Here is a 25,364-nt window from a genome sequence, read left to right on the forward strand (position 1 = left end):
GTGCCAGGGCCAGGAACAGAATCCCTGTGCAAAATGGTATTTATTTTCCTTTACCCACTTTTGCTTCTGACCTTGTCTACCACAGGCCTGAGGCTCCTGGAAGGTAGCTCAAATAGGAATAGGGCCTTTGGTCTGACAGCTTTGAAGAAATCACTCATGGGAATTTCTGGAGAGGAACAAGGAGAAAAGAAAACTTGCCTGTAGAAAAGAAACCACTCAAAGCAAATCACATCACACCAGGTTGGTTTGTGCAGCCCTTTATTAGCAACTAAAATAGAAGATATTTGTTGTACAACATGGGTAGTAATTGACTATACTGGAGTTTTATTATATTCTGATACAGGATCTTTTATAAATGCATTTTTTATTAAAAAGCTTCCACCCTCGTCTGTTTACAACTTGCAAAACTATTCTGAAAGCAGAGTACATGTGCACAGGTCTGCAGAGTGCAAATCTGGGATGTGGTAAATGCTTTTACATGTTGTACCTGCAAGGGGACCAGCGTCTGCCACCATCCCTTTATAGCCACTGGCTTTTAGAAGTCACAACATTTTGACACCAGCCTTCCTTCCCTTGTCCTAAACAAGAAAGCATTTTAAAATGAGTTGTAACTAAGGAAGGACTACACCTACTAGAAAAAGAAGAGTTCTATTAGTTTGAGGTTTCAGTATACCCAAAGACCAGGAACTGCATCTTTGTAAGGGCAAGGCTGGGACCCCACTGGGTGTGCAGGTGTCATCCCTGAGTAGTCAGAGGTTCAGTGGACCATGAGCGCTCCTGCTGCGTAACTCACTGAGCTGTCTTGCCAGTTTCGACACTGGCTTGACTGGGCATAATTCAAAAACGAGAAGCTCATGTTCATTCCATTCTTCTGGAGCTCTGTGATAGCCTAGGGGGAAGGAAAGCAAAAAGGTTCGCTGTTTTGGAAGTAAAGTTGACATTCCAAGAGAGGCAGCACTCCAGTGCCTTATTCATAATGGAGTCTTGCAAACTTTGCAAGGGAGGACTGGTAGGTATCAATGCTCAGTCCCCACATTACTGAAGGGAAAATGCTACTGGAAATTCAGGGTTTCCCTCAAGAATTCAGTTCCACTCCAAACTCTGCTAAGAACACCACCCAGCTGAGTACGACAAAAGCTAAACCACAGAAGGTTTGGTCACCAAGGAGAGTGTATGATATTTTCTAATAATGGCATTTGCTGCTTTTGAACTCTGCTTAACAAACAGTACTTACATTTAGTAAAACCCCAATGGGATGTCTTCCACATATCGTATTATGGTATTTCTTCAAGTAATTGCTAAAGGACACAGGGTCAAGCTGCTCTATAATGCTCATACCCTAAGGAGAATATCAATATTATGATCAGCTATAATTTAGAGCTGCATTTATTCATAACCAACATTTATAGCATGCCAAGCATGTTACCCAAGAAATACAGATATCAAACAGAGAAAGTCTTAACATGTAGGGAAATACCTAAGCTTTACAAACTTTTTTTTGTAAAAAAGACAGTTATAATTGTATTACTGTGTATTATGAATACACAGAGCTTTCCCTTCAATGTGATATGGTTGTCACATCACCTGCGGGGGGGACCGACACCAAATTGAGAAGCTATCAGTAAAGTGGAAGTTCTACATAACACATTAGGTCTTTTCCTCCCTGACCAGCATGATCAAGAGTTTTCCCCTTGAATTTTAGCTCCAAATCCAAAGAGTTCTGTGATAAACTGGGAAGGCCTAGGCCCAATACCTCCTCCCATTAGAGCTGGCATCCCCAACCTTCGGCCCTCAATGTTTTGGACTACAATTCCCATCATCCCTGACCACTGGTCCTGTTAGCTAGGGATCATAGGAATTGTAGGCCAAAACATCTGGAGGGCCACAGGTTGGGGATGCCTGCATTAGAGTCTACAACTGTCTCTTAGAACAACTGGTAGCATGCTCTTATGCAAGGAGCCCCACCGAATCAGACCAAGGGTTGATCTACTCTAATCTTGTTTCTAGATGTCTCCATGGAAACATCTACAAGACAGGCATGAAGACAATAGCCATCCCATTCGGCAGCTAGTATTTAGATGCAAAACTGCCTCGGAACATGGTGACACCATTTGGTTATCATCACTAACAGATGTTGACCTTTTAAAAGGCTGCAATCAGCTCCTCACTTACCTGAATTCACTAGGACTTACATGGTTATGACTGCACTGCAAGATAGCTATGAATTCTATAGCATAATTGTGCCTTGTGAAAAATTACTAAGTTCTCCCTGCTCCACCCCCCCCCCCCACCTGAACCTACTGATGATCCAACACCATTGGGAAATTCTGAATTTTAACAATGAAGGAAGAAACAAGTAGCATTTCTGAAAAGCTTCCACAGGGATCCTGGACATCTATTTCCCAATGTTGTTGGTGGCCACATGTACTGCGGCTACGGATTCCCTCCTAGACTAGGGATAGATGAAATGGTCTTGATACAGTTTGCATCCCTTGTGCTGAAACAGAAATGGGAACGTGTTATTTGGAGCTCTGAAAAACTCCAGGAGCCCTCAAAAAACGCAGGATGAGCAGACAACAGAAATTATGAAATTTAACACTTACCATTTTATCTAGGTTTTCAATGGACCTATAGATCTCTCCTTGAGACTCATCATAGTAACTGTATCTGAACCGCTGACCTTAATTAATCAAATTAAAGAAGAAATGAGTAACTAGACATATATTATGTGGTTATGATTTTTTAAAATGAAACAAAGTGGTATCTGAACAGGCAGCACAAATCTATGGTGTACTGCATCTTTAAAATACTCTCATTCGGTATACTGACTGCATTTGGATGATCAGCCATCAGTTTAATGATATATGATAATGTCTTCTGCCCATGCACAGAGTCTTTATGCCCATCCCTTTGTGTGAATAAGCTCACAAACCAGCAACTCTTTCATTAACTATTCTTTCCCTTTTCTTCCAGCACTGGTAACAGCTTTAAAACAAGCCATGGTGTTAAATCACAGTGTGCTTAAAGGCTCATTTGTATCTCAGGTTATTAAGGTAAAAAATGACTTTTTGAACTTTTCCATTATATTGCAATAAACCTAATCCCAACAAGACAGCAACCAATCAGATTAAAGTGTCCTTATAACGCAAACATGATTTCTATCAACATTTGGCACTAAGGAAATATAGTAGGGTCATACATTAAATATTTATTATTTTAAAGTAAATTTAAACTTGTATCAATAGTTTAAAAATATATAAAGACATCATTTTGGTTTATGTTGCTTTATTTGCAAAATGCCAGAAGAGCTGTTGTTTTTAATTGCAGTGCTTTAAGAACACTGCCACTTGTCAGAAATGTTCTTCCTGCTTTGCCCCCATAGCAGAAGTGACAGAGATGCCTCCAGTAAAAGCTTGGGAAACTTTAAAATGACACAAAAGCCAGAAAAAACTAGTTCACAGCTGCCTTCTTTTGCTGGCTCTGCAATTCTAATTTGAGTAGAATGAAGCAAATGTGAAAAAGAGTGATCAGATACTGGTTTGGAATGCAAATTATTAAAACTGCTGGTGAATCCTTGCCCCCCTGACTCAACCATGGGAAGAGTTCTCATTTTTCATCACAAAAGAATGCGTCATATGAATTTCCTCTTTTAAGAATAAATGTAACTCTGAAGACTGTGTGTATGTGTGCTTATCTCTGTGTATATGGCTGTGTGTGTAAAGTCAAGCTCATGCCTTAACTACGACTGTGTCTTTTGTCACCCCTGCCACACCATGAAGGTGCAACCAACAAACTTCAGCTTCAATTCACTCTAACAGGTTTGTCAAACTAAAATGCATTTCAATGTAACATACATGTATTTTGTGTATATTTGCCAATGTATGCAACTGGAGTTCACAACTATTCACATGCCTCAACTTACCCCAATGACAGAAGTCAGAGGAAACCACAAAAAGATTACAAGGATCTGCTAAATATTTGCTGAAGAGTTTTCCAAATTCCTGTTCTTTTGTCTCACTCAGTGCTCCAACCAACACAGGAACAATGGTAAACTCATCCTTATGGCTTAAAGAAAAGAAAAATAAGTTTGCATTGTAGAGGGTCAAGACAAGATCAGTGCTGAATGCTTCCCTCGCCCTCCTGAATGTGCTTCTCCCACATGCAACTTTCCCCCACTTCTTGTAGGCCTGCCTCCCATGTGAAAAGCACTGAACATACCCCATGGCACATATTCTGAATCCATGATTCAGCTTTATTTCTTTAAAAAAAGGAAACAATTCTTTTTAAAAATCGTTTTGATCTGTTGCCATATTTATCTAACTAGCACTTTCTAAAAGTTTGCACCTCATCAGCACACTCTGAATAGCACTTAAGCCTGACAAAAACAGCTTGCTGTAAAGCAGGCTTCCTCAACCTCGGCCCTCCAGATGTTTTTGGCCTGCAACTCCCATGACCCTATCTAACAGGACCAGTGGTCAGGGATGACGGGAATTGTAGTCTCAAAACATGTGGAGGGTCAAGGTTGAGGAAGCCTGCTGTAAAGAAACACAGTGTGTTTCAGATGACCAAGCCAGACTCTCTCTGTATTTCAGAATCAGAAATAGGTACTCTGGTAGTGATAGCTTCATAAGGAAAACAAGCTGTGTGTTTTTTTCATTGTCTCATGCCCAAAGGGGCAGTGATTTTTCAAACACTGTTTTGTTAAATAGGTATGTTTTATAGTCACAACTGAAATGTGTAGTCAATAGCTTATGCTTAGACTTGTATTTTGAAGTGGCTGAGTTGTAGAGTTTATTGCTGAGTGAACCTTTGTAATTAATTTGACACTGTATTGCTTATATGTATTATCTACTATTATAAATTGTATTCATATAACTGTTTTGTTTGGATTTTAAATTATGTTACCATGTTTTAAACTGACCTGAAGCTATTTGATAAAGAGTGGTATATACATTTCTTAAACGTTTACAGGTGATTTCTTTATGGAAAGATGCTGCCGTTTTGTAGGATTTGGGTCTCCTATAATTGGAACAAGCTGCGCAAAGTGGGAGAGTCACATAAGGAAGGATGGAAGGAACATATAATAACAGATGTACTAAGTTGAGATAAAAGCCCTGACCGCCTGAACTCTACCCAACCCCTACTGATTTCTACTCTAAGAAATTATCTGTGTGTCTAAAAGTTACAGCCTACAGTTCTCTTACTCGTTTTAATGAGCTTAAGACACTTGAGGATTCCAGCATACTGTATTCTACATTAGTGGAGTATGGGAGAAACCCATACATAGCTTTATTAAAAGCAGGGATTCAATATGTACATTCTACATATGGTGCAGCTTCTTAAAAAGTAAATGTACCTTTCCATGGCTTTAGCAGTATAAGGCAAATGCATTTCAATACTGTGTTCATCTTCATCTGTTTGCAGAGACATGCGCTCAAACATTCCAGTCTTCCATAATTCTGCATAAACTGAGAAGTTTTGAATATATTAGTCTGACTAAAAAAATACTGAATGAGAAGCTGTCTTTCTGCTTTATCAACTTTCTGGTTATACTCAAACTAGGATGAAGTGTATCTCCTCAACCAAGTACTGTGATATAAAGTGCCAAGTTAAAACCTTTGCCTTCAGGCTGTATGGGAAAGCAGTCAGTTTATGTATTAAGATTACCAGTAACCACTGGATAGAGGCAGAATCAAAAATAACCTATTGGGGAATATCTGTTTGTAGAAAACAATGATTGTAGGTGCCTACAAATGTTTTCATGTGCTCAGAAAAGCTCTCTCCCGCCCAATCCTTCTGTTAACTCAGCTAAAGTATTTTAACACAGAAACTCTCCTACTAAGTTACTGGCATGTCAGTCTCTTTTATGCAAGACAAAGATCCTGTGTTCCTCCAGATGTTGTTGGACTACAGCTCTCATCAGCCTTGGCGGTGCTGTTGGGGTCCAACATCTGTAGAGCCAATGGTGCCTCCCCTCTGATGCAAGATATAAAGACGATCACAACTGAAATTAGAGCTAAATTTTATTCTGTAACCCCTTCATGGACCACTGCCTTGCCGTGGCGAAGGGGCTTGAATAACTCAGAGAAGCTATGAGCTATGCCGTGCAGGGCCACCCAAGATGGACAGGTCATAGTGGAGAGTTTTGACCAAACGTGATCCACCTGGAGCAGGAACCGGCAAGCCACTCCAGTATCCCTGCCAAGAAAACTCCATGGACAAAGACAACAGGCATATAAAAGTTATGACGCTGGAAGATGAGCCCCTCAGGTCGGAAGGCGTCCAACATGCTACTGAGGAAGAGCGGAGGACAAGTACAAGTAGATTCAGAGCTGATGAAGCGGCTGGGCCAAAGCCGAAAGGACGCTCAGTTGCGGAAATGCCTGGAAGCGAAAGGAAAGTCCAATGCTGTAAAGAAAAATATTGCATAGGAACCTGGAATGTAAGAACCATGAACCTTGGTAAGTTGGATGTGGTCAAAAATGAGATGGCAAGAATAAATATTGACATCCTGGGCATCAGTGAACTAAAATGGACGGAAATGGGCAAATTCAGTTCGGATGACCATCATATCTACTACTGTGGGCAAGAATCCCGTAAAAGAAATGGAGTGGCCCTCATAGTCAACAAAAGAGTGGCGAAAGCTGTAATGGGATGCAATCTAAAGAATGATAGAATGATCTCGCTACGAATCCAAGGCACACCTTTTAACATCACAGTAATCCAAGTTTATGCACCAACCACTGGTGCTGAAGAAACTGAAATTGACCAATTCTATGAAGACTTACAACACCTTATAGAAATGACACCAAAGAAGGATGTTCTTCTCATTATAGGGGATTGGAATGCTAAAGTAGGGAGTCAAGAGATAAAAGGAACAACTGGCAAGTTTGGCCTTGGAGTTCAAAACGAAGCAGGGCAAAGGCTAATAGAGTTCTGCCAAGAGAACAAGCTGGTCATCACAAACACTCTTTTCCAACAACACAAGAGACGACTCTACACATGGACATCACCAGACGGGCAGCATCGAAATCAGATTGATTATATTCTCTGCAGCCAAAGATGGAGAAGCTCTATACAGTCAGCAAAAACAAGACCTGGAGCTGACTGTGGCTCAGATCATCAGCTTCTTATAGCAAAATTCAAGCTTAAACTGAAAAAAGTAGGAAAAACCACTGGGCCGGTAAGATACAATCTAAGTCAAATCCCTTATGAATACACAGTGGAAGTGAGGAACAGGTTTAAGGATTTAGATTTGGTGGACAGAGTGCCTGAAGAACTATGGATGGAGGCTCATAACATTATACAGGAGGCAGCAACTAAAACCATCCCAATGAAAAGGAAATGCAAGAAAGCAAAGCGGCTGTCCAACGAGGCCTTACAAATAGCAGGGGAGAGAAGGCAAGCAAAATGTGAGGGAGATAGTGAAAGATACAGGAAATTGAATGCAGATTTCCAAAAAATAGCAAGGAGAGACAAGAAGGCCTTCTTAAACGAGCAATGCAAAGAAATAGAGGAAAACAATAGAATGGGAAAAACCAGAGATCTGTTCAAGAAAATTGGAGATATGAAAGGAACATTTCGTACAAAGATTACCATAATAAAAGACAAAAGTGGAAAGGACCTAACAGAAGCAGAAGACATCAAGAAGAGGTGGCAAGAATACACAGAGGAATTATACCAGAAAGATATGGATGTCTCGTATACCCCAGGTAGTGTGGTTGCTGACCTTGAGCCAGACATCCTGGAGAGTGAAGTCAAATGGGCCTTAGAAAGCACTTCGAATAACAAGGCCAGTGGAAGTGATGACATTCCAGCTGAACTATTTAAAATTTTAAATGATGATGCTGCTAAGGTGCTACACTCAATATGCCAGCAAATTTGGAAAACTCAGCAGTGGCCAGAGGATTGGAGAAGATCAGTCTACATCCCAATCCCAAAGAAGGGCAGTGCCAAAGAATGCTCCAACTACCACACAATTGCACTCATTTCACACGCTAGCAAGGTTATGCTTAAAATTCTACAAGGCAGGCTTAAGCAGTATGTGGACCGAGAACTCCCAGAAGTGCAAGCTGGATTTCGAAGGGGCAGAGGAACCAGAGACCAAATTGCAAACATGCGTTGGATTATGGAGAAAGCTAGAGAGTTCCAGAAAGACATCTACTTCTGCTTCATTGACTATGCAAAAGCCTTTGACTGTGTCGACCACAGCAAACTATGGGAAGTTCTTAAAGAAATGGGAGTCCCTGATCACCTCATCTGTTTCCTGAGAAATCTCTATGTGGGACAAGAAGCTACAGTTAGAACTGGATATGGAACAACTGATTGGTTCAAAATTGGGAAAGGAGTACGGCAAGGCTGTATATTGTCTCCCTGCTTATTTAACTTATATGCAGAATTCATCATGTGAAAGGCTGGGCTGGATGAATCCCAAGCCGGAATTAAGATTGCCGGAAGAAATATCAACAACCTCAGATATGCAGATGACACAACCTTGATGGCAGAAAGTGAGGAGGAATTAAAGAACCTTTTAATGAGGGTGAAAGAGGAGAGCGCAAAATATGGTCTGAAGCTCAACATCAAAAAAACGAAGATCACGGCCACTGGACCCATCACCTCCTGGCAAACAGAAGGGGAAGAAATGGAGGCAGTGAGAGATTTTACCTTCTTGGGCTCCATGATCACTGCAGATGGTGACAGCAGCCACGAAATTAAAAGATGCCTGCTCCTTGGGAGAAAGGCGATGGCAAACCTAGACAGCATCTTAAAAAGCAGAGACATCACCTTGCCAACAAAGGTCCGTATAGTGAAAGCCATGGTGTTCCCAGTAGTGATGTATGGAAGTGAAAGCTGGACCATAAAGAAGGCTGATCGCCGAAGAATTGATGCTTTTGAATTATGGAGCTGGAGGAAACTCTTGAGAGTCCCATGGACTGCAAGAAGATCAAACGCATCCATTCTTAAGGAAATTAGCCCTGAGTGCTCATTGGAAGGACAGATCATCAAGCTGAGGCTCCAATACTTTGGCCACCTCATGAGAAGAGAAGACTCCCTGGAAAAGACCCTGATGTTGGGAAAGATTGAGGGCACAAGTAGAAGGGGACGACAGAGAACGAGATGGTTGGACAGTGTTTTCGAAGCTACAAACATGAGTCTGACCAAACTGCGGGAGGCAATGGAAAACAGGAGTGCCTGGCGTGCTCTGGTCCATGGGGTCACGAAGAGTCGGACACGACTAAACGACTAAACAACAACCCACCTCACTTATCTCCCAATATTTATTGTAGTTACAAGCAGTTGCTTTATATAGTTTAGTGTACTGCATCAACTTTGTCAATGAAGGACAAGTGGTTACTGTAAGCAGGCAAAATCCCAACAGACTTTGTTCTACTAGGGAGGAAAATAAGATTCTAGGCTCCTGAAAGTGTTCAGTAGTTTAACTGCACAAAGGCAGAACTATGGCTGCCACAGGAATCCTTGGACAAGTGTCCATTTGGTTCATTCATAAGACACTATTCTGTTAGTCCTGTTAGTTCCCAAGGTTTTAAGATACAAACCAACCAAACGTTTAAAAAATCAAAACATGAAGAAAACAAACAAATGAATGCCTTCTCCCAGATACAAAGCTAAGGCCACAGAGTGCAAATAAAACAGCTGGGTTTGCAGGAAAGCTGGTGACAGTCCAACAAAACAGACTGAATTATTTCAATGAACTCCTTTATTACATGAATTCTAAACAGTGCTCTTCCTTAAATAATAACCCATGTTAGATTTACTTCTCGTGCCATACCCTATTTTTATTTTATGAGAATATTTAGAGGTAAGTCAAATAAAAGGAAAAGTCACAATGGATTAATAGTTTTCTAAGAATTAGTTTTGCTTGTGTACTGCAGTGGTTGTGTATTTTATATGCAATTACCCTTTTGATCAATTCGCAGATCATATAGTGGGGTTCTATATATATCCACACTGGAAAGTGCACACCGGGAGAGGGGCACGTGGTGGGAAGGCCCAAGGATGAAGATTCTCCGTCTGAGGGTGAACAGAAAAGATGTAATATTAGCGACTGTCTACTCAACAGAAAAACAATGGATTCCATGACTAGCTAAAGACGGGTGAATGGTTCCACTATCAACGTTTGCACTCCAGCACACATGGACATGCCTCCTGCTCCCTGGTTACATCCCATTACAGTTGTGTCCAACCAAAGGGTTTTCTACTTGAAGGAAAAAGACAAGGCTCCCAGTTGGATGCCTTTATTACAGCTCTTTTTTATGTTATCACTGTAGCGTGGCAAGTGAGATGCTACATCATGTAGCATCTAATTTCAGAAAATGAGGACTGTATGGTCCTGATTGCATACAGTTCCAGGCAATTTTAAATACAACCCGAAAAATAGTGCTGTGGTCCAAACTGTCTCCACCCTATATAGAAATGTCTTCACATACGTGTGCTCATTGGTGCAATCTGGAGCCAAAGCAATTTGGCATCCTGATGGCAACCACAATGCCAAAGCTAACACAAGTATTGGGTGGGTAGGGTCAAGAAAAGGGGGCATTGACACTAGAACTTCACACAACATTTATCCATTCATTCTATGAAGTATACTGTCTCTCAGAGGCATTGTTCAATTTGCCCCAAGGATTGGGACAAAACAGCAAGTTATCTCCATTATGTGTCAGCCACTACGGTACAGGTATCCCTCTTTGCCACTACCTAAAATGACTTCTGTCTTAAAGTCAGCATGTATGCAAATCAAGTTCTGTTGTACACACTCTAAGAATCTTCTAAAGTGACTTACGTGACTGAAGGATCCACTTGTTTGTACGCATGAGCTGCACACGACCCACAGTAAGTATAGCCTGCATGCCTGCAAAAAACAGACACGTTGTACAAGATTAACAGTCAGCATATTGCTGGTCCATATAGGGGAGCTTGCTGATGTTATGGAGTTGACAAGCAGCATATATTCAACTGGCTCTTGAAAAATGCAACAGCAGATATAAGCAGCATGCCCAGTTGGTACACTGACAATCAACAAGCAACTCAGCTTACTTACGTGACTCTCAGACAGCAGATATGTATATACCCTTATCAAGGTTATCTTTGCAAGACACAGCAGTGTCTTGCATGAATACTCCTATGACCTAAAATTGTGATAAGAGACGGCTGTAATTTGAAGCTATGAGCATTCTACTTCTTAAAGCAAAACCATGTTTAAGATTGAAATATATGAGTAGTAGTCTTCTGAGCAATTACAAACAATGCTGAAATGAAATAGCACACTACCTTTCATGAACACAAGAAGTGTTCTCTCCTCTGGTGCTAGGGACTCAAGCGAAGGAAAAAGTCCACACATTCAGAGTAAGGGGAATGCAAGATAAAGCACTCTCCTCCCTCTGAATTAGGATAGTTGATAGAAATAATCAAAACAAAATAGGACGAGGAAATCAGACTCTGAAAATGACACAAAAGAATCACCTGTATCAGGGCAGCTAACCAAAGTGACAGACATGAACTGGCCTATTTCTCTCACTCCAAAAGCACCACTTTTTGCTGCAAATATTGGAGTGTGACAATTTGTAACAGTTCTTTTAAAATGGTCTACATGTGAAAATAAAGAAACAACTTACGGTGCAATAATAGCTCTAGCAGGCCTCTTTGTAGATTGTACTTGAGAAAGCCAACCTTCTAGTTGTGCACTCAGCTGAGGTCCTAGAAAAAGAGATAAGGCTTTAAAAACAACAACCACAGGAGAACCAAAGAGCCATCCTTAGAATAAGCAAAATGGCCCATAGCGGCAAACCATAGCTATAACTGTGCACAAGTAGCATTCTGGTGCATGCTGTTCAAATCATGTCTGTCCTGCTCCTCCCTTTGCCACGATGGGAGGAAACAACCATATCACTGGTTTAGCATTAGATGTGAACCAATGTGCATGGTTTCTCTCTTTCCAAACAAACCACAGGAGGAAGCCAGAGAACAATACACCACTAGTTCTATTCAGTATGTGAACAGTGTCATTTTAATGCTTCCGGGTGGCTTCAAAGATGATACCTTGCTAAATTCATTTTTAATCAATAATGTTTGATATTTCACAGGGAGTCATGACAGGAAATATACCTAATAACATTTTGAAGAATTTGAAAAACACTTAGACATTAACCGGTCTATTGACAAACAGCCGCCAGCTTGATTGTTACTTTGTATTAAACTCACATTAGCAACTGACCTATTTCAACCCAAAGGAAAAACTGCATTCAAGGGTGACCCTTTCCAATATCTCTGCAACATCCCCTCTCAGCGCTGCATCTAGTTGCGCCAAGAGCTACTGCTGCCAAAAACGAATTCAGAAGAGGATTGCTTCATTAACACACCACTTGGAAGTTCTATAAATACATGCTTAAACAAACTACACAATAAGGATAATTTTTAAAAGCTAAAGAGGAGTGTGGTAAGAAGTGCCTGGCTCCAAGGCATCATTGAATATTAACAAGGAAGGGTAAATATGTGAATTCATGGAAGCTGTATTGTTTAATGATCCACTGTAGTTTGAACATTTACATAGGTATTGGCATGGAACTGAGATGATTCTAGAACTGAAAGCACCTAATCACCTGATGCCATTGTTGCATCAGGTAAATGGCAGATGGGCAACCATCTGTCAAACTTGGTCTGAAAGACAAAATCCTGATAAAGATCTAGCCTGCAGAGTCAAGGTTTCCAACCCATGCAATAGTTTGGGTGGGATTTTACTTTGGCACATCCAGTTCAGAAAACCCAATTGACATCCCATAGTTCAGAGCAGGGCCTTGACAGCAGGAGCTACAGTTTGTTCTTCCTCCTTTAAAAGTTGGCCTAAATTTGCATCTCTAGATATAAATTATTAGATGCAAAATTGTGTTCTGGGCATGTGCCGCAAGTCTTTTAAGTAGCAGCTCTCCACACCATGTATGTGAGCATCCATTTGATTTGGTAGTTCTCATTTCTAGTCTGCAGCTCCGCTTTTTTTACGCTATCATAAAACCTAGACCTGGCTAGTGGATGAACAGTTGCCACACAGTGACTTTCCCCCCTCCCTGTATAGCTGTGACAGGCAGCTACCTCCCATAAAACATTTGATGCAAGAAGATGCGCTGCATCAAGGCTGCCTGTGAGACAACACAAGATGGAGGGGCTGCAGGGAGTTGGGCGGTGCCTACTATTAAACCATTTCACCACCTGCAGCCCTCACATCCTGATAAACAGGCTCATCACAGCAACCAGGGCTTGTAGCAAAAACGATGGAGTGTTCCTGTAGACACATCTTCACAATTTCTGAGGAAAATTAATTAAAATGAGGAAATGTTAATCTTTGTGTCTCCCTGGAATAACTGGATTTGAATTAGAACCCAAATAGGCCTCTGTTTTTAAATTTAAAAGGAAATGTTTTAACGGAATCCACTGAAGCAGTCCATACTGAATCAACAAAATGTGATAAACAGCAAAATTTCAACCACGTGAACAAGTAAATTATTATACATGCTGAAATAATCTACAGGGGGTTTTCTTTTTGGGGGTGGGAGGGAAGAATCTATCATTGGAGGCAGGGCCACAGTTCTCCAAAAATTTGCTCAAGGTCACATTGCCTGTAAATGTGTGCTCTTTCTTTCTGCTACAGCATAAAATGTAAACCTTCAACAGTAGTTAAGAGTTCATTTTGAAGCTCAGGATCTCTTTTTCAAAGGTAGAGCGTCACTTGCCAAATTAACAAAAATACAACTATATACGATGTCCAATCATTGCAGGCTTTTCATGGTTTTTTTTTTTTGGGGGGGGGGGGACATTATCTCCTCTATGCAAGTAAATCCAGCAATTGCTTTGGTTACTTCCATTCACCTACTAGTAATTAGTTCACCTAGCATGTAAAACTTGGGAGGCTGCTGAATTTCTGAAAAACACAACATCTCATCCAAAATCAGCTTGTGTGGAAAGTACTTTAATGTTCACAGTGCATTTTCTTTTTTCCCCTTTCTTTTTTAAAAAAATCATTTCGTTTGTTCATTTAGCATGGAATGCCCCTTAATGGACTACAAACACCCAGTAACCTGAACTATATAAATTGCTAAAGTTCAAAAATCCGCAAATAGAAAACAAAAACACCTATATGGAAAAGCTTGATGCTTCCATTGGTAAAATAAAACAGTATATGAAGATCCATTGGTCTACAATGGACCAAAGTTGCTTTCGTAAGTTATCTTTCATTTTTATAGATATACTTTTGAACACCACTTGAATGCAAGAGTGTAACATCATATCTTCCAATAACGAATTTTTCCATGACACAACCTTTTGTAGGTGCAGATATCTAATAAGAGTACACAGCTGCCTATGAAAACACATGCCACAGTATATGTTATGGTGGTAAAAACATACAAAGAACACAATTCAATGCATGTTTACTCAGATGCATGACCAGCTGTATTCAATGGTATTTACTCACTAGGAAATGGATGTAGGATTGCAGCTTATTTAAGATACATTTCAGTTGAACAACAGAAGCATTAACAGCCTCTGGAATACATATTATTCACTATTTCTTTGGTTGGATCATAGTCCCCAAACTAAAGCCCGTGGACCGGATAAGGCCCGAGGGACTCGTTTATCCGGTCTGTGGCGACCCCCGCTGCCCGCTCTTACCGGCACTGCATGGCTGCCCACTTCCGGGTCGGAGGAGCACCGGAAATAGCATGTGTGCACGCGTATGGGCACGCGCTCCCCCACCCTCTGGCCCACCATGCCCGGCCCGAGGTGCAGTAAGTTTGCGGTGGTAGCTCTCACTTGCATCCATGATAAAAACAGGATACAAAACTGTCCTGACATACTGTTTTTTTCTGAATTTGTTTGCCTTGTAAATAAAATATAATTTGGAGTGGGTTGGCTTTCCTTCTTTCCTCCTCATCACAGGGTAATTTGCATCCAGAAATTTTCTGATCCCCAGAGTGATCGAATTTAGCATTTCTATTTTACTTGTATTTAGCATACAAAGCTAAAAACTTTGAAACTGCCAAGCTTGCCTAAACTCTATCTGCAACTGGCATCTATTCAGTTACTAATGAACTTATCAAACAGGAAAAATATCCATAGAAAAATAAAGCACTGTAAAAATTTTCACCCTTCATCATCGTTGCTTGACATATCCCTTTGTGATGCAACAACCGTTGGCAACTTGTTGAGAATGGTCAAGGTGCTTATCTTGCATACATATAAGTTTTACAGAGCTGTCAAAGACTGACTTGTATTTCATGGCCTTCTGACACATCCTTTTACATATTTTTCCACACATACATACACCAAGTAAGAATAACACTTTGTGCATTTGATGACATGGGCTCTTTTCCATGAAATCTTGTGCCATAATAAATATGGTAGTCTTTAAGAGCCACAGGACTCTTTCTTCTTTAAATGAAATTTGTGTTTGCACATCACTTTGTGGTTTGGCAGTTAGGTATTTGCTGCAGCAAAATGGCCTGGCATATACAAGTTTCTCTTGTAACTGCTAAGCTCACATTAGGTTTTTCTGTAGAGTAAGCAAGAGACCCCAGGAAACCTGTCTAGCCAGCCGGTTCAGTCTTCTTTGTCTTGTTGCCAGCTCCCAAGAGCAGAAAATGTGTTTATTCAGCAATGCATCCAGCAAGCTTGGACACTGCATGTGTATTACCAACCAGTTTTAAATCCATTGCTACACCTGCTAGAAGTTGTGAATTGGCACTTTATCTCCTGCAGCAATAACCTCCGCACCCTGATTTCAACCTGTCAAAGTTAGGAAGAGCATAGCATCATCCGCTTGCATGACGCCCTTGTTCCTCCATCCACACTGTATTTATTGATTTATTAAATTTATATGCTGCCCCTCATCTGAGGATCACAGGGTTGTTTACAATATCAAAACACAAAAATACATAACATAGTAAGAAACAAAAACAATACCCCCAGTTTAAAGGGTCATACCTTGTTTCATTAGCCAAAGGTCTGGGAGAAGAGCATGTTTTTGTCTGACTGCAAGGAGCAGTCAGACTTGTTTTGAGCTGCTTTGGGGGAGACCTGCTTTGCCTCATAACAAATCCCAAAGCATTCAGAAGCACCTTGCTTCAGTTCTGGATTCAGGCTTCCTCCAAAGTAGGTGCACATTCATGGCATGTACTGCATCCCTAAACCTACACTTCCAGTTGGAAACAATCTTTCTTATGACAAGCAATTAGGAGTGACTTCTAAAGGTTAAGATACCTACTACGGTTGCTAACAAGCAGACATGCAGCTAGCAAGTCGCAAGTAGCCAGCTGCAATGTACATATGCTTGTCAAACCTGCTGCTACCTTCTCTCTCCACATCACATTTTCCAGGTAAGACTACAAACCATCAAGCCAGAGAAAGTAAGTGTTTGTTTTGTTTCAGTCCTGAAGGTTCTTTTGTTTCTTTGTAAGGCCAAATGAAATATCTGGTTGCTGCATACAATGCATATAGGAAGAAAACTCATTCTGGAACATGTACGCCTTTCATCCTGCAGAGGGCAGTTCTGTGTGCAGCATTTCCTCAGGAGGGCCAGAAGAAAGAAAAGGGGGCAAAGACTGACAACACCACTGGTCCTATTTGCTCTTTTTAAATGGTATCAGAAATCCAGAAACACCAATTAAAAGCATTATCTCCCTCATATCTTCTGTGCCTGTTCACTTTAAAAACGCAGGTATGGGGAAACACAAAGACTTCCCTATAAACATACAGTCGTTAAGTCCTTTGTTCTTCTTAAGAGTAATGCCTCATTCTCTGGGGGTTTAATAAATTGTAATGGTTATTTTTTAAAAGGGAAAAAACAGTACACTAGGCAGTACAAGATGCCGGACTTGACAAAATGCCTACTAGCTCGATTCAGAGACAACTGCTGCGTTCCCATAATCCATTTCTTTCCCCTCCCCCGTATTACCCTAAATGACCCCTTTTCATTCACACACTTCAGATCTTTGTCGGTTCCTTTAACTCGACACCGAACTACCAGGGGATTCTTCTCTTGGCTTCTTTTTCACACTCGCCTCTCCCGAAATGCGCTGTTTCCTCAGGGTATAATAAAGGGAATAGGAACCAGTACAGTTTCCTTACAATCCCCGGGGCGATCTCTGGGAATCTCTTTTCTCCAGGCGCCGATCTCCCCACCCTTCTGGAGCTTGGCCGGGAATTCAACCACGGCAGCTTATGGAGGGCAAAGGCAACCGGAGGTTCTAGAAAGGGCTTCGAAATGCCCGGCGGAAAGTGCTGATTCAGTCAATGGCCCACCTGCCGGGGCGAAGGAGAGGGGGAAGCCTTCTTCCCGACACAATCAACGCCGGATTCCGCGCCGCGATCGTCGCCTGCTGCCATCCCAACCTCCCTTCAATTCAGCGCCATGTGTGTGTGTTGCAAAACGCTCCCTTCCTTCGCCCCATGTCTTTTTAACGCCAATTACACACGCACACACAAATGAGTCTCACGGCACCGTAGAGATTCACAGAATTACAGGGCGATCCTAAGGATGCCTACTCATCACAGGTCAGTCCTACTGAACCCCTCAACGGGGCTTACTCCCAGGTAAGTATGAACAGGGCTGCAACCTCATTGTGTGACAGCTTTCGAGGGTTACAGGCCGCTTCACCAGATCGCTGCATCCGATCTGGCAGATTCTGGGCCACAAAAAGGTTGCGAGCCCGTAAATCAATTTGCCTTTAAGTGGCCACGAGATTCCTCGCACCCTGGAGTGAACACTCCAGGATTGATCACGGATATGCGTCCGTGGGGCACCCATTATCCCCCCACTTTCGGGTAATTAAAAAAAAGCCTCGCATTCCCGGTAAGAGGTTGAGTTCGGCCCACCTTTGCAACGACCGAGAAACCGCATCGTAGCGGCGCCGGGCGGTCAATTAGTCGGGATTAAAAATCTCCAAGGGCTTTATTCGCCTCGGTCGTTTAGACACCGATCCCCCGCGTATAATAAATGGGCAAAGCGAGCTCATGGAGAGCAATCCCGCCGCCCGACGGAGCAGCCTAGCCCCTCGCCCCCACAGGCCCCGGAAACCCCCGCCGCCCCAGCGCGTACCTGAGGCCGTGTACCAGCTGCCGGCGTGGCTGGCCTCCCGGCAGAGCACTCGGTTGGACATCTTGGTGCCTGAGCCGCCTATGGTGTTGGGGGAGGCGGGGGTGAAGGGAGGCAGGGGGGCCTGGGGAAGAGTCCGGCCGCGGCGGCCGCGGTGCTAATCCCCCTCCTCCTCCGCCTCCTCCCCCAGCAGAGCCCAAGCCCCCGCGAGGGGGGGCGGCGCTGCCGGAGGCACGGCGAGTAGGGCCGGCGACGAGGCTGGGGAAGCGGCGAGCACGAGGAGCGGGAGGGCTGCGGGCTCTGCCGGAGGCTCCTCCTGGCCTGGCCCGGGTGGGGGAGGCGGAGGAGGCGGCGGCGGAGAGGAGAGCCCGAGAGGGACAAAGGCCAAGGCAGCGACCGCCGCCCGGGCGAAACCCACAGAGCAGGCGGCAGCCGCCGGGTTTGGCCTAACTCGGCTCCTGTGGCAGAAGGACTACACCAGCGCGGCTCCCCATTGGGCCAAGGGAAGCAAAAGCCCTTCGGCGATTGGGTCGCTCTTTGCCTATTCCCTCGACGGGCGCAGCCGCGCCTTCCCATTGGGCGGCGGTCCGAAAAGCGCCCTCTCTATTGGAGGAAGCGGGGGGCGTGGGAGGGACCGTTTAAGATTGGCCGAGTGGAGTTGCCGTGGCAATGGCTTCTGGCCTTCGCTGATTGGCGGGGCTGTGTCTCTGAGGTGAAGGGAAGATTAGAGGGGGAAGGTTGGCTGCTGAAAGGGCCTCCGGGCGGGGAGCGGGGCGTCGGAGGGGCGTGTGGAGCCGCCCGGCTGCTGGTCCTGACAGCCGCGAGAGAGGCCCCTGTGACCCCCCCCTCCCCGTCGCGGAATGGGCTCTACGTAAGAGTTGAAACGAGAAGTGCCGTTGGGCGCCGGAAGTAATGTGGTTGCTCTTTCAGCCTCCGCTTCTATTCCGATCCGTTCTCTTTCCACTATTCCTTAATATGGAGGCAGGGTTCAGGGTGGAAGAAGTAGTGCGTGATCACATCCACCTTCTACATTGAAAGCACACGACTCCCTCCCCAAAAATTCCTGGAAACTGTAGTTCGTTAAGGGTGCTGGGAATGGTAGCTCTGCAATTCTGTAAATAACAGTTCCCAGGATTCTTTGGGGAGAAGCCATGTGCTTAAGATGTGCTTTAATTGTATGGTGTGGATTAAAATAGAGCACACTGCATGCCTGAGATACTTAACGAATCATCAGTAGGATGGCAGCCACAGCCTCCACTGTTCAGAACATAAAAGGCTTCACTTTATTACAGTATTTTAAGACCAAAGGTCCCTCTGGCTCAGGTCTTTTCCTCCCAAATGAAGCAGCTCTTTGAAATCCAAGAGCAACCTAGTGTATTCTGCAACACTGCAAGGCATTATGCTTTGAAGCAGCTCAGAATGACAAAATGGACTGGGCTGGCCCTAATCAAATTTGCCATAGGGACAGCTTTCTAAAATGGAGGGCTGGAACCACAAACTTTATCTTGCATCCATGACAAAAAGGCAGGAAGGAATTGTGGCCAAGTCAGTGAAATCATTTCAGAAAGCAGTGTGAGTTTTGAGCTCAGGAGCGGCTGTGTGACAGAGTACTAACAAGTTCCAAAATTGCAGTCCTGCAAGCATGTAAACAAATGCTTAAGAGTTGAATAATCCAGTGACAGGAGGACTGAAGTGTAAAATGCACACCGTTTTTATAGTTGCATGCTTAGGTTCACTTTGAGGGAGATGAAACTGGATCATGGTGGGTTATACAAAGGCAGCCACTTAATCCACTTCAGCTCTTCACCCACCCAATTTGTCATCTGGTATATTATTGGACTGCTGCCATGGAGACACCAGCAACCCTCAAAGGCCTCTTCTTCCAAAATAGCTAATAAGACTGAACTGGGGAGGGGGAGTGAACATGACGAACGTCATTAGATTGGAGAGAGGGAGTGAAAAGGAGGCAGAGCCCTGGAAGTCAGCAGAGGAAAAGCTGAGCAACAAAGCCAAAGGGGAGGGAGTCTGTGCTTTACTCAGGAATATCCCATCTATCAAAGCTTGGTCTGTGCAAGTACAAACATGCACCCGCAGCTCCACAATACCCTTGATTTTTTTTTAATGTTGGATGTAGTAACCCAATATGAGCAACTAGTACCAGGCAGCAAATAGGCTGATATTGTAATTCATAGGAAGTAGCAAATGTGGCTGGATTTGGATAACCATGAAATAATCTAGTAGCACAATTCAGGGTTGAATATCCTTTAAAATTTAAAAACCTAAACACTGTGTTACTAAACTTTAGGTTAATGTTAGTCAGGAAATAGTGGAAACACTGGTTCAGATCCAGAAACCTTTGTGGCTTACCCAAAGGCTTAAGGTGGAGTAAGCAACAAGCAATGCACATTTTAAATGAATGGACTGGAGTGTTCAGTTTAAGGTAGCAATGCTGTGCAGACTTGTTTGGGAGCAAGAGCTTTTTGTTCTCCAGACTTTTAAAGTTTTGAGCCCTAGGCTGCAATTCTATACCTGAAAGGCCCATTGAACTCAGCGAGGCGTCTGAGTTTACATGCACATGATCACACTGTTAAGCAATTTAACCTGCTGCTTTTAATTGTTGGTTCCCTCCTTTTTGACTGGAAATATTCTGAGTTTCGTGTTGATTTTATTGTTATGTATGCCTGAACAACTCTGAAGAACCAACTGCCTAAATGCAGAATATAAATAAGTTATGTTGAGCTTAGTGTAATTTATTTGTAAGTGTGCCATGCATAGGATCCAGCTAGATTACATACAACTCTATTAATTTTAGGCAACTTGTTATTGGGGGGGAGGCACTGTGAGGACTGAGTATGTGAAATCAGCATATCAAGTGTCCTGTGTAGTGATGCCTTTAGGTATTGCTTATTCTCTGTTTACATGCAAGAATGTTTTAGCAAATGGAGGAACATCTGGAGTACCAACAGGATTTTCTGAACCCAGAACTGTATCTTGATTGGGCCCTCCACACAACCAGCATAGGGGAATAATAATACTGGCCTACCTTGCAGGGCTCTTGGGATTACAAAAATACTACGCATGAAACAATCTGAACATTTGAGATGTGCTATATAGATTAGTCAAATCTTTCGCCAGTAACTGTTCAAACTAGATTCTGAATTGCTTTGTGACATAATTATATGTCCCTGGTGCTAGTAGTCATGGCATTGAACCTAAATCCCCAAACAATCCAATATATAAATACCTCATGCTGGGAGCATTAGTCACCAAACTGGTTATCCTTTCAAGAAAACCGATAATTAATGCAATCCCTTTTATTTAATGGAGAGACCCTTTATCACCACACATTTGCTCCTGTGTTGATTGTTGTTGAAATGTTTAGGATAATCAGACATGATAATAGAAGATGGATTGATTGTTTGCGATTCAGCAAAAATTCAGGTTTGGGCAGTTCAGCAAAAATCTGAAGAAGAACTGGTTTTTAAAGTGTTGTGCTCAACCTATTATTTATCGGTATTAATAGCTTTTTCTGACTTGTAGTTTTGTGGTTCTATTGGAACATGCTGCTTTGAGTTCAATGCTATGACTCCATTTCCCACACACTTATTTTGCAGATTTATTATTCACCATGGAAATACATGGTGTGTGCAAGCACATGCACGCACACACAAAAATTCAGAATCCTGTTACACTATAAACATTCTCTTTCCCACCCCACCCCCTCTGCAAAACATGCTTTCAATTAAAAAATATCATTAGGGGCCTGTGAATTGGAAGTAGGGAAGGTCACAAAGGCAGACTGCTACAAACAGCAATTTTCACTTATGCCAGTTAAGGGTTGCTAAAACTCCCTGAGAAATTGAAGGCGCAAGCAGTTGTTATGAGAATCACATTCTTTGTCACTGGAATTGCTTGGCCAATTTTTCGATGGGATTCGATTGGGGTTGCCTGCAGAATGTCACTGTTTTGCAAGAGGGATTTAATTGTGTACTGGAAATTTAGGTTTGTGCAACTAAATCACTCTGGATTAAAGCACTCTGTACAACAAATCCACTTTTAAAAAGGAGAGTTATTGGGAAATGCACTAAAAATAATGACAGATTGACAGGTAGACCTATAAAACCTCTGTGAAAACTCATCAGGATGAAATTAGGGTGAATGCACATTGTTGCACTCTCCCCAGAAACAGATTAGAATGAAGATAAAGAGCAGGCATAATATAACATCTGTGTCAACTTTATGCAAGCAAATCAGGATAAGTGGTTGATAAACAAGTTATCCTCCAAACTAAATAGTGTATTAAGTATCACTATTGCTATATAAGTGAGGAACATGAAAATTCCAGTACTGTACCTTATTCGACCACTTGTTTTCCCCCATGTCAGTCCTGCTACCTCTGGAACAACATAAAAAAGCTTGTTTTGAACATGCTTTTATCTCCATCTTCATTTGGCCTGGAAAAGCTCAGCCTTAGCTTGCCAAAAGATGCTTCATGTTCATATGAGAGTTACTGAAAGTGATTTTAGGCTCTATATCAAGTGTAAGAATTAGTTATATCAGACTGCTGATATTTTGCTTTGCTGCAACCTACTATTTCTTTCTCACTTTGACTCCTTAATAAATACTAAGTGCTTTGCAAACTTAGGATCATCTCACCAGAGTGTTTTAACTAGCTTGGGTCCAGACCAGAGATTTGTGAAAAGGTACTGGGAATTACTTGATTGATTCTGGCTCCAGAGGACAGGCAGATTTGAAGGATGTTCCTTCCCTGCTCTCAAGAAACCCCATAGCTCAGAAGTGCCTTCTGCTTCAGAGCTAAAGAGATAATGCAGGTGGTTGTGATGATTAAAGGGTCACTCTTCTCTTGGTGGCATTTCCCTTTTTGTTACACATCACAAAACTCCAGAGTTCTCGTCTATAGAAAACTACACCTGGTAGTGCTGTCCTGCTAGGGCCCTTGGCTGCTTCGGCTATGTAGCAGGCTAAATTGACTCGCTTCTGGTGGCATGGGCAGGAGGAGGATAGGTGACAGCAGGAATCAGTACCTGAATTATGCAGGAAGATTTTGTCAAGCATTAGCCCTAGCGAGGTTGGGGTGCCTTTTGGCTTTGCTTCAGGTAGCGCGGCATCTTGGATCAGCACTGCTGGGCTTAGAGGATTTGCTGCATTTTCAAAAATGCAAAACAGATTGCACTATGCCTTGAAGACTTGAGACATCAGAGTGAAAGCTGGCAGGCCTACTGAGAACAAAATGCAAAGGATGGTTCCCCAGCACATGCACACACACACACATTTTCAAGGACCAGGAACAAACTAGGGTCCTCAAACACTCTGCTTTATTGCTTCTATCAGGTGTTGCAAGAATTTATTGTACATCCTAGCATTGTTAACCACAGCAGAAACAGAGCTGTGCTTTGTTGTGTTAGAAAAGCAAACCCCTTTCAGAGTTGCTCAAGTTTCTTGTTTCCATGACAGTCAGAAATGTAGTTTGTTTTACGGCTTCATGTTTCCTGCAGAAGACCTACCTAACAAGCCCTTTTGCAATGTACAACTTTGATTTATTTTTTCTTCCATCTGTCCTTCCTGGATAACAGGTGACACATCATATACTAAGATACGTTGACATGAATGACAGCTGAATGGTTGGAATGCTGATGGTGCCTGGCAGCTGAACTAAAGATTGGCAGGGATGTTAAGAAGATTGGTCTTTGAAATTCCAGTTTGATCTCAAAAGCGCATGGCCTCTGAATTGTTTGGAAACTTCTCTGCAAAGTGCTTTTCAGGTCGAATTCAACAATTCAGGTCAAATTCAACATGTGCCACAGATGATGTACCACCATCTAGTCTTGGTGTTTCATGAGATCAGAGGCGCCACCTTCACCAGAGGATTGAGGGGGCCTGTGCACAATGTCCTGATGCACTGACGTCGTGGGGGGGTGCGCCTCTGAACATTGAGGGGGCCCGGCTCCTTAAAAAAAAAAAATCGGGATCCCACAGTGCTTCAGCCCCTAGGAGCCGGCGCCACTGCATGGAATACAATGGTAAATTCCAGAACTAAAGAAAGATGGAAGCCATTTCATTGTACTGCTTGCTTCATTTATGGAAAAAGAAGTGTTATTACTCAAGTTAGTCTAGATTTACACTACCTGGAAATCCTTCCTTCTGAGATTAGGGAGTTTCTGTACTTACACCGGAGAGAGAAAAATGAACTATGCACTTGGCCAGGATACTTCCATGTATTCTTGCTTCAAATATTCCTCTATCTAAACTGAAGTACACAGAAGTGAAGTACCTGGATTGCTCATTTGGTTAGAGTGTGGTGCTGATAACACCACAGTGGCAGGTTTGATCCCTGTATGGGGCAGCTGCATATTCCTGCATTGCAGGGGGTTGGACTAGATTATCCTCAGGGTCCCTTCCAACTCTATGACTCTAAAATCTAAGTAATCGTAATCTCCTAAGGCTCAACTCTGCCCCCATCTTCCTCCCTTTCTGCTGATTCTTGTGTCTATTTTTAGATGATGCCTCCTTGAGGTAGCAAACTAAAAAAATAATAATTCTTTGACTATATGGTGCTATGTTAAATCTATACAGGTTGTATCCAATGATGGCTTTGCCTGGAAAGTGCTTCTGCTCATCTAAGTTGCCTGTGAAAGACATCTGACACTGAAAGCAGACTTCTTGGCTGTAGACCCAACCTGCCCCTTAGTCACAGATCCTTACAAACCAGTTCAGGTGACAGAGTGATAAGAGGAAAGCACTCACTGAAAAGGTACAGAGTAAGGCGGCCAATTAAAAGAGAGGATAGGGCTCCTTCACTTTTAATAGATGTTCAGAAGACCGGATTTCAGCAGGTGTGGCTTGCAGGACAAGCCGGATCTGTTGTGATTCTTCTACACAACCATTCATGCTTCAGGTCCCCCCGTTTCCTTCTCTTTTGAAACACCCCAAATCAGCTGCTTAAAACAGCTGATCCATAACATACAGTGTTAGGTGTTACTGCTTTTAACCCTGTAAGCTGCTTTATTTTGCATTAAAAGTGGTATATCTGTGTACTGTTTGGTGTTTTTTGAAATATTAAGTAATATATAAGTCTGAGTATGTATGTGTGTATGAACTTTTAAATAAAATAAATAGCATGGCACAACAGTGAGGCTTTTAAAAAAAATATATATATATATATATATATATATATATATATGGGTTTTACAGTTTGGACAGAAATAAACATCAGTAATCTTTCAACCCTAGTTCAGCATCATTT

General features: G+C 42.5%; 1 protein-coding gene and 1 long non-coding RNA gene across 3 annotated transcripts; one reads left to right on the forward strand and one right to left on the reverse strand.

The window, feature by feature from the left end:
• Positions 1-241: 241 nt before the first annotated feature.
• Positions 242-18,562, reverse strand: MEMO1 (mediator of cell motility 1). 2 transcript variants are annotated; one of them, XM_080997796.1, is made up of 9 exons: positions 18,104-18,562; positions 11,634-11,715; positions 10,802-10,870; positions 9,920-10,032; positions 5,357-5,468; positions 3,923-4,065; positions 2,604-2,680; positions 1,235-1,339; positions 242-889 (listed from the first exon to the last, which is right to left on the reverse strand). In XM_080997796.1, exons 1-9 carry the CDS (start codon positions 18,162-18,164, stop codon positions 758-760), a joined length of 894 nt encoding a protein of 297 aa, XP_080853922.1. In that variant the 5' UTR covers positions 18,165-18,562; the 3' UTR covers positions 242-757. The 2 variants fall into 2 exon arrangements, with proteins under 2 accessions (XP_080853922.1, XP_080853923.1); XM_080997797.1 differs by lacking the exon at positions 18,104-18,562 and adding an exon at positions 12,233-12,352.
• A 258-nt stretch (positions 18,563-18,820) lies between these two features.
• On the forward strand, positions 18,821-25,155 carry LOC308474040. Its single transcript, XR_013984473.1, has 2 exons — positions 18,821-18,971; positions 23,695-25,155. It is a non-coding gene; the product is annotated as an uncharacterized lncRNA (long non-coding RNA).
• The last annotated feature ends 209 nt before the right edge of the window (positions 25,156-25,364 follow it).

The sequence above is a fragment of the Podarcis pityusensis genome (genome assembly GCF_964106645.2).
Source record: "Podarcis pityusensis genome assembly, chromosome: 3".
Classification (NCBI taxonomy): domain Eukaryota; kingdom Metazoa; phylum Chordata; class Lepidosauria; order Squamata; family Lacertidae; genus Podarcis; species Podarcis pityusensis.